This window comes from Dictyostelium purpureum (assembly GCF_000190715.1).
Source record: "Dictyostelium purpureum unplaced genomic scaffold DICPUscaffold_643, whole genome shotgun sequence".
NCBI classification, from domain to species: Eukaryota; Evosea; class Eumycetozoa; order Dictyosteliales; family Dictyosteliaceae; genus Dictyostelium; species Dictyostelium purpureum.
Genome location: NW_003519976.1, coordinates 1 through 10,240, shown reverse-complemented (window position 1 = coordinate 10,240; position 10,240 = coordinate 1). Strand labels below are relative to the sequence as shown.

The 10,240-nt window shown below is 21.1% G+C and overlaps 2 protein-coding genes across 2 annotated transcripts; one reads left to right on the top strand and one right to left on the bottom strand.

Moving 5' to 3' along the window:
- Nucleotides 1-4,014: 4,014 nt before the first annotated feature.
- On the top strand, nt 4,015-6,602 carry DICPUDRAFT_100080 (uncharacterized protein; the record flags this gene model as incomplete). The annotated part of the gene is made up of 5 exons (XM_003294789.1): nt 4,015-4,318; nt 4,383-4,848; nt 4,925-5,322; nt 5,401-5,830; nt 5,913-6,602. 5 exons carry the CDS (start codon nt 4,015-4,017, stop codon nt 6,595-6,597), a joined length of 2,283 nt encoding a protein of 760 aa, XP_003294837.1. The 3' UTR covers nt 6,598-6,602.
- Nucleotides 6,603-6,707: 105 nt separating this feature from the next.
- On the bottom strand, nt 6,708-9,703 carry DICPUDRAFT_100079 (uncharacterized protein). The gene is made up of 3 exons (XM_003294788.1): nt 9,439-9,703; nt 8,768-9,159; nt 6,708-8,699 (listed from the first exon to the last, which is right to left on the bottom strand). The coding sequence occupies exons 2-3, from the start codon at nt 8,878-8,880 to the stop codon at nt 6,887-6,889; spliced, it is 1,926 nt and encodes a 641-aa protein (XP_003294836.1). The 5' UTR covers nt 8,881-9,159; nt 9,439-9,703; the 3' UTR covers nt 6,708-6,886.
- Nucleotides 9,704-10,240: the final 537 nt, after the last annotated feature.

Here is a 10,240-nt window from a genome sequence, read left to right as displayed (position 1 = left end):
TTAAATTTAGTGAAGTGCTGTGTTTTCGTTTCGTTTAAATTATTCAATTTTGATTTTAATCTTTAAAAGTAATAAATAAAATTTTGATTTTCTATTTAAAATTTTATGAAAAGCAAAAAAAGTTAACCATAACATTTCATTCATACAAAATGTTGATTGGATTTTTCTAAAAATAATTCCTGAAATATTTATAATAATATCTTTTAAAATTGATAGTTAGTAAATAATTATTTTTTATAAAAAAATAAATATTATTCTTACCATTTAAAATATTTTTAAAATTTAAAGCTAAGTTGTTTTTAAGGTTATTTAAAAAGTTGTGAAATTTAATAGCTGTATATAATAGAGTTTGATACAAATTGATATAAATTGTTGTAGCTGAATTTATTTGGGGATCAAATAAAAAAGGTAATGCTTTGTTTGAAACCTTTTTAATTAAAAAACACATAAATTTATTATTAAAGTCTTTATAATCTAAATAAACTATATGATCTTTATTTGCTATATTATTATAAAAAATTAATTAATATATGTATTTATTACTTTTTAATAATTATTATTATATACAAACTCTTATTTGATAGTGTTGAATAGTTTTTTTGTACTTCTAATGTTTCACAATTTATTAAAAAACCGCACCATGGAATAAATTGATAGTCACCTCTTTTTAAAGTACCCTGTTGGTCAGTATTTGAATAATAGAAATTTGTTTTGCTTGGATTTGATTTAACATCATAACCTGGTACCTTGTTATAAAATAAATTTCTAAAAGCATCAATATTAGGTTTATATGTAGATACATAAAAGTAATCATCAATAAATCTAATCATAAAATCTAATTCATTATTATTATTATTATTATTATTATTATTATTATTATTATTATTATTATTATTATTATTATTATTATTATTATTATTATTATTATTATTATTATTATTATTATTATTATTATTATTATTATTATTATTATTATTATTATTATTATTTTTGATATAATTATGACTATTATTTGTATTTTTTTTTAATAATGGTTTTAATATATTATTTTCTAAATGACCTAAAAATAAACTGCATAAATGAGTTGAGCATAAAGAACCTTGGCCAATACCAACTTTTTGATGTAGTAGTCTTGACCCATATTTAACATAATGTTCAAAAATATGTTGATGAAATAAATCTAATACTCTCTTTTTTGTTATAACTTGATAAACTGGTAGATCTTGTGCAATCATTTCGGAATTTATCTTAACATTATAAATTGCTTCTTCGAATGTTGGTAAATTATCTAATGAACATGCTTGAGTTAAAAGTCTATTGAATACTTGTTTCTTTTTATCATTTGATATATTTGTCATTATCTTTTGAACAAAATAGTTGTCGTGTTCGAATGTTTCACCTAAAATACTATAAAGCTTTTCTTGATTAATTGTGTCATAACATCTTGTGATATCGATTGAGATTAAATATAACCTTTTTCTTGAAACTAATACCTTATTTAGTTGGTCTCTTATTGATTTAAATTTTTCATAAATTTCATTTTTGGTAAAAACTGATGATCCAACAATATTTTTATTATTTAACTAGAAAATAAATAAATATTAGTATAATTATTATTTAATTGTTTTAAATTTAACGATATTACTTACAATTTCAAATTTTAAAATAGGGAAGGCAAAATCGGCTAATGATTCATTTATTGATTGTGGAAATTGCATTTTTTTAATTGTTGAATCAATAGGATCAAATACAGGTACAACTAATTTCTTTGAACTTGAATTAACAATTGGTCTGAGATTGGACGTCTTTGGTATAAACCTAAGTTTTGAAAAACCAAATTTTCTATTTCTAAATAAATTTTTATTGGCCTATAAAAAAAAAAATGTAAAGTTAGTTTTGCAAATTTATTTGTACATTGCGCAAAATATAATATAATGGGTACCTACAAAAATATTTGAATATACTTTATATAATAAATTTTCAGTTTGAACATTACACAAAGAATACCAATCATATTTTCTGTAGTATATTAAAGAAAATAAATCTGCGCCTTCAGTACAATAAAAGTAATTTTTAATAATTTGTGGCAAAACTTCATCAAATATCCACCATATAAATCTTACTAGATATTCTCTATTCTTTAAAAAGAATTCTTCAATATTGAATTGATTACAAAACTCTAATAATTTTAAACTTGAACCATTTCTTAAACTACCAAACATTAATAAGCCTAAAAATCCAACATAAAAATTAAATTATTCGTTAGAATAGGTTGGTATCTGGTGGGAATAGTAAATATAATATACATAAAACTTTACCTTTATTAAATAGTTTCTGATTATAGTTGCTGCCCCAAACCCTTTTTGGAAATAATTTACTTGTTATAATATTTAGAAATTTGTAAACTATATTAAATGGTATATTTCTATTTATTAAAGATTTTAAATCGATTGCTGTAGACTGAATATTAGTTAGTAAATCTATAGGATTATTTATTGCTACATGTTTTTCGTATAATGTATCAAGTGTGTGTCTAAATTCTTTTGAAAATGATAGTTTTTCGATTATATTTGTAAAAATTGGTAAATTTTCTTTAAAATTACTTTGAATTCTAATATTCTTCGGAAATCTTTCAACCTTTCTAACATATGGACAAAGTGGTGGAAATTTAAAGATATACCATACTAATTTTTTTGAATCATTATTTGTAAAAAATTTATTATTACTATTATCATTATCATTTATATTATCTTTATAATCATTCAGTTGCTTTAAAAATCTATTCGGTATAAAAGATCTTACTGGTCCATTTGAATAAAATATATGACAATGACCTATTATTTCATTGTTTTGAATTTGCTTTGTATCATTATTAATTCTACAGCTTTTTTTAGATTTACTATTAATATTATTGTTATTTTGATTATTTTGATTATTGCTTATATTTAGATTTTTCATATCTTGTTTCTTTTCTTTATTCTCTTTTATTTGTTTTTCTCTGTTTGTCTGTTGAATTTCTTTAATTTTTTTCCTTTTTCTCATCCAGCTTGGTTGTCTTTTATTTTTATTATTGATGTTGGTGTTATTATTATTGCTATTATAATTATTATTACTATTATTACTATTATTATAATTGCTTTTATTTTCTTTTTCTTTTATTAAATTATTTATTCTAATAAATTTTGAAATTGGTATACCTGATATTTGAATATATATATTTGGACTAAAAAATGATCTTGTAAATAAAAATTCATTTTTTAAAATATTTGAAAAAATTTCCTCGTGTCTTTCTATTATTTTTAAAAAAAATGAATTTGATAAAATAAAACCAAATAACGAGTTTGGGTAAATCGAATCGTTGGTATTAAACTGCATTATTATAAATAATAATTTTAGTATTTGAGGATAAATAAAATAAAATAAATTATACATACATAATGTAAAATTGTTGACTTTGAATTATCTAAAGAAATAGTTTTAAATAAATTTATAAACTTTAAATATCCACCACTGTTAATATCATCTCTTTCTCTTTTATTATTTTTATTTTTATTATTATTATTATTATTATTATTAATATTATTATTTTTTTGCGATTCTAGGCTATTATTTGTTTTATTGAAAGAAACGAAAGAGTTTAATAAAAAATTTCTATATTCAATAGAATCTATAGTACTGTTATAAACATTATTGATGGCATCGTCTCTGGTTATTGTTGGATTTAATTCTTCTATTTTTAATACTAAATATCTTAATAGTGTTACAACTTCATATTCTGAATTATTATTAAATACAAGTTTAAGAAAATAAGGTTTTTTGAAAATTGAAGATAATGGTGGTGTTTTTGCTGAGGTTATTGTCGTTGTTGTGCATTGCAATGTCATAATGAAAAATAATTAAAAAAAATAAAAAAAAAAAATTTAAATTGATTTTTTTTTTTTTTTTTAAATTTTTTTATTTAAATTATTTTTATATTCATTGTTTCCATTATGGGCGGTATATTTCAAATATATTATGTTTTTAAATGAATTAGTTAATAATAATTATAATAATAATAATAATAATAATAATAATAGTAATATAGATAATAATAATTATAATAATAATGCTACACCCACCCATGATGAAAACTTAGATTCTGAAGAAGATGAAGAACAAGATGAAGATTTCGCAGATAATAAAAAAATTCAAGCTATTGAAAATGAAAGTAATATTAATTCAATTATTACAACTTCTATACAAGAAAGAAATAGCAATAGGAATACTATATTCATCTCTGAATTTGATTTTAATAAATCATTAGAATTTGTATTAAATTGTAAGTATTTGATATAATAAAAAAATTCATTATAATATATATTATACTAATGATAATACATCAGATATAAATAATAATAATAATAATAATAATAGTAAATCAGAAAATCATTTAGAAAAGAGAATAAAAATAACAAATAATGATGGTACAGTTAGATTGACATCAAATGAATTTCAAAATAATAATTATGAAAATATATTTTATACATCATTTCAAAATATCAATAGTTTTTTAATAAATAATAGATTAAATTGTAAGCAGATTAGTATTTTATTCACAATTATATTAAGTCCAAAAATTGAAAAGATTAGATGTTATTCAGTACTCAAACATATGAAACCAAGAGAAACTATATTGGATCAAGACTTAAAGAAAATTATATCATCTTTAAATATTGTTAATAATAAATCAAAAACATATCCAATTAAAATAGGTAGATGGTTAGTGGAGAATATTGGTTTTTTAAATCAAGATATTTTACATTCACATTATCAATTATTTTTTAATTATTTAAAGGATTTACAATTAGGGTAAGGTTTTTTTTTTACATATCTATACACACATACATCATGGGTTCTTTTTATATTAATAGTTATATTGCTTTAGACGTGTATTTGTAGATATTCTAATAAACATTACAAAGAAATCGGACGTAAAATTATTTAGAAGCAAATGGTTAATGTCAGTATCTAACATTTCAAAATTCAACTATATCCTACCACTTTTAAAAGTTTATCAAATTTTTGATCCTATAAATATTATTTTAAATCAAAAAAGACAAACATCAACAGCACATCCTAAACAATCAAATGGTTTTGAAAATAATAGTTTCAACAACAACAGCAACAACAATATAAATAATAATAAAATAAACTATAATAATGTTAAGAATAATATTAACGAATTCTCTGTAAATATCGAAAATATAATTCTTCCAAATAAAATTGGTGATGTTTTAGAGAATGAATATTCGGCCCATTTATTAAGTTTATCAAGTTGCTATGGTTGGTATAGAAATTAATATATATACAATGAAATAGTAATAGCACTAACTTTTATCATTATTAAAATTGTTTTATTAGATCCATCAATCATTAGGTTTAAAAATTGGATATCAGATATTTTGCAAGATTTGACATTCTCAAAAAGTTCAAAAGATATTAAATCAAAGATTGAAACCGAAAAGCCATTATATAATCTTGTAAAGTTTTTAGAATTTTTTCAAGAGACCATTGAAGACGTAGATTTATATTTAGTTAATTTTCTTAGGATTTGGGACGGAGATTTACACAGAGAGCCAATATTTAAACTTCTATCGCGTATAAACATTTATTCTTTTGAATATTTATACTCCAACTATCTAAAGCCATTACACAAATTATTTTCAGTTATGGACTTTGATTTTAAGGTTCAGGTTTTTAGGTGTTATACAAATTTGCTAAAATACTGGTTAGCAAATGACTGGTTAAATCTTTGGAATCGAAATCATTTTAAAAAACCATTGTTTACAAAGTAATTATTTTTTTATTTTATACCATCTAATTAATATTATGTATTAACTTTTTTTTTTTTTTTAAAAAAATTTAAATTATAGGATTAATAATAATGTCGAATATTATTCCACTATTATTGAGTTTTCAAAATACTTTGATCAGTTTTCAATTATAGCCCTAATTCAAACTAACGATCATCCAATAATCCAACATTATATTTTAGATTTTTATTCATTATCAAGTTTAATTGTTAAAAAGTTTAATTTAGGATTCACAATTACACCTTCAATTCATTTATTTAGAAAACTTTATTTATCAAATCATTCCATTACAATCTCTAGATTAGGTACCATTCTAACAAACTACTCAATAGAGTTCAGCCATTTAAAGGTTAATATTCAAAATTCTGAAAAGTTAAAAATTAAAGAGTTAAAATTTACAAATATACCAAATTTTAATAATAATATCCAAAATATAAATAATTGTTTTTTAGAATTGGTTAAAAATTTATTTAATCAACAAACTCAACAAATTAATTATAATAATAATAATAATAATAATAACAATAATAATAACAATAATGATAATAATGGGAAAAATCAACAACAATCACCAGATAACAAAATTAATTTATCACTTTCAATCTATAGTTCTTTTGTTTTTTTCAATTATTTCCATATTTACAATAATAGAAATAGCAAAAAAGATAATTATTTTAAATTTTTAGATGACATTGGTCATAAAGGTCTATATAATTTTTTAATAAAAATAAAAAACAATTCTTAATTAAGAAATAAAAACAATTTAGTTTTTGGGGGGTATTATAATTTATTAATATTTATTTATCTTTTTTTTTTTTTTTTTTTTTTCTTTTGTTTTTTTGTTTTTTTTTTTTTGTTTAAAAAATTTGAATATTCTTTTATCATCATTATACATATGATTTCTATATTTATAAAAATATAGTTGATCACTTTTCAATTGAAGTTGGAAAAAAAAAAGCTTAAACCTTTTTTTTTTTTTTTTTTTTTTTTTTTTTTATATTGGGTTTTTATAAATATAATACATTTGATTATTATTATTTAAAAAATGGATTATTATTAAAGCTTGAAATTGGTGAAAAATGTGAAAAAGTGGTATTGATGCCTGGTGGGGATGAAATAAAAATTGGATCTTGACTACTTGCAAAATAATGATGATTTGGGTATGATGATGATGAAGAAAAATTCGAAATATTTCCATTGTGTATTGAGTGCAAGGAAGCGTTCAATTCGGTAAGGTATTCGTCGTTATTGTTGAAAAATCCATTTTGAATAGGTTGGTTCGATATTGATGGAGCAATTTTACCCATTGTATTGAGATCGCTGGTCGCTGGTGATGATGAGTTAGGACTACCACCATTTGTTGGTATAGCACCATTAGAATTCGAAACTAAATTGGCAGAGATAATGTTCTTGTTGTTGTTGTTGTTGTGTGATTGATGTAATGACAATGTTGATGATGATAATGGTGATGTATTAATAGTAGTTTTGGTGGTCATTTTACTTGGACTATTACTAACATTACCTATTAAGCTACTTCCACCACTTATACTTGGACTTCCGTCGTGATTGACAGTATTGCTTTGGTCATTAGGTAAGATGATTCTTGAATGAAGGTCGAGGTTGGAGAGGTTGTTTAATGTTTGATTAAAAGATAAATTAAAGTCAAATGATTGATTAAAGTTCGGGATTCCAAAGTAAGCGCCATAATTTGAAATTTGATTGTGTTGATTATGATCAATAATTGGAATGCTATTACTATCGAGATATGAAGTCGAACCAATACCGTTTAAACTTTTAGATAAACCTGGTATTGGTAATAATGGGTTGTTGGTTTGTTGTTGTTGTTGTTGCTGTTGCTGCTGATGATGGTGATGATGATGATTATTGGTAGAGACAAATTGATGGTTACCAATACCATTTGGAGATTGATGATTATGGTGGTGATAAGAATTAACATTTAAATTTACAGTTGAGTTATTTAATTTTTTCATATTGGATGATGTTTGTGATGGGGAACCGCCATTCATGCTTTGTTGTGGAGAGGTTGGTAAGTGTGGTTGAGATTGAGACAAGTGATGATGTGGAGATGTTTGTTGTTGCATAAAACCATTATTATAAAGAGTGCTATTATTTAAAATTGGTGATGTTTCGTTTTGATCTTTTTTAATAAAGGTTTTCTTTTTTGGAGTTAATTGCTGTGGTGATTGTGGTTGTTGAGATTGTTGTGGTAGCTGAATACCATTACTTGAGCCATTTAAATTGGTAATGTTATTGCTATTATTTAATTCGAAGTTACTATTATTAACAATTCCATTTAAATAACTATTGCTATTTGATATCGATGTTGGAGAATTGTTAATTATTGTATTATTATTATTTCCTATTGAAGGACTGCTTGAGAATGATGGAGAAGATATCGGTTTAATATTATTATTAATAATATTTGTATTGGTGTTGATATTATTAGATTGTAAGCCGTTATTATTATTAGTATTGTTGTTATTATTATTTATATTATTAGGAGTGCCATTATTAACAACTTTTGAAGAAATTTTTCTAGTATTTCCTTTCTTTGAATATCTAGAGTCGAAGTTATGATTTCTTGAAAAAGCTCCCATAATTTTTTCTTTTGATTCGGATGAGAGATTTTGAATATCCTCTTTATATAATTTAGTCGCTCTTGCCCATTCTAATTTTAAAACTCTTCCATCTAAAAGTATTTCTTGTTTGGAGAGTTCTTCAAATGCAGAGTAAGCATTCATTTTGTTTTCAAATTCAATAAAAGCGAAACCTCTAGTCTTTCCAAATTTGTTTTCGGGAATTTCACATCTTTCTAAAGGTCCAAATCTAATAAAAAAATGTTAGCGAATCTAAATAAAAGAAAGAAAAATTTATTAAGCTAAAACAATATTTACTTTGAGAAAATATTGAAAATTGAATTAATTGGTGTTGAGTGTCTAATGTTACTAACATAGATGGTGCTTGATGTTCTATCAATTAAATTCGAAGAAAGCGCAATATCGTTCATATTTACAAAAAATATATTATATTGATAATGATTAGATTGAAATGTAAAGATTGCTTATAAATAATAATATAATATAATATAATATAATATTTTTGAAATTTTTTTTTTTTTTTTTTTGTTATTATTTTGTACAAGTTGTTATATTGTTATTAGGTATATATTAAAAAAAAAAACTATTTATAAAATTGGCAATAATATTATATTATAAATAATTTAAATTTATTGTGGGAAGATACTGGTGATATATAAATACAATTTTATATATTATTTCCTAAATATCTATTTATAAAAGAAAATATTAGTATATATAAGAATAATATTATAAAAGTTTTTTTAATATCATTAATAAAAAAACTCTTACTAAACAAGATAATCCTTCATTCAATAAAACAATTTTTTTTTTTTGTATTATTTAGTTTATATTGTTTATATAATAATATAAAAAAAATTATATATATACAAAAAAAAAAAATTTAAATAAAAAAAAAATAATAAAATTAAATAATAAAAAATAAATAATTTAAAAAAAAAAATATAAAAAAATGTTTTAATTATTACAGTTTACCACAATATTATTAAACTGTTTAAATAAAGAGTTGTTATAAGTTTTTAATTATTTTTTATTTTTTTTTAATTAAATATAATTATTATTAGTATTATCTTATTTCTATTATTATTATTATTATTATTATTATTATTATTATTATTTATCTTTACTATTATCTTTATTATTATCTTTCTTTCTCTTTATCTTTTTTTTTTTTTTTTTTTTTTTGGGAAAAAAAATGTTGTCAAATTGACATAACAAAATTAATTAATTTATAAAAAGAAAAAAATAGAAAAAAAAAAACAAAAAAAAAAAAAGAGGAATTAAAATAAAATTATATATATAAATAAAAAAAAAATAAAAAAAATAAAATTATATATAATGTGTTTATGTGGGTGTGTTTATTATTTTTAGTTAAAAATTAATATGTGAAAGCTGTAAATTTTTGTCACATAATATTTTTTCTCTTTAATCACAAATTTGGTTTTTCTTGCTGAATAATGAAAGGTTAACAAAGGGTATTTTATTAAAAATAAATAAATTAAATTGAATTTATTATTTTTTATTTATTATTTTAAATGGAGACTTAAAATATGTGTGTTAGTGGTTGTAGTGGTTGGTATTAGTGTGTTATTTTATGTGTGGGATTTATTGAGAGAGGGTCTCTTTAAATAAAATTAGAGTTTATGTACATTAAAGATAAATATACATATATGTGCACATAAGTATAATATGGTGATATTTGAAAGATTTATCAACTGATACAAGAATTATATTATTAAAATTACAATAATTTTATATATAAAACTGAAT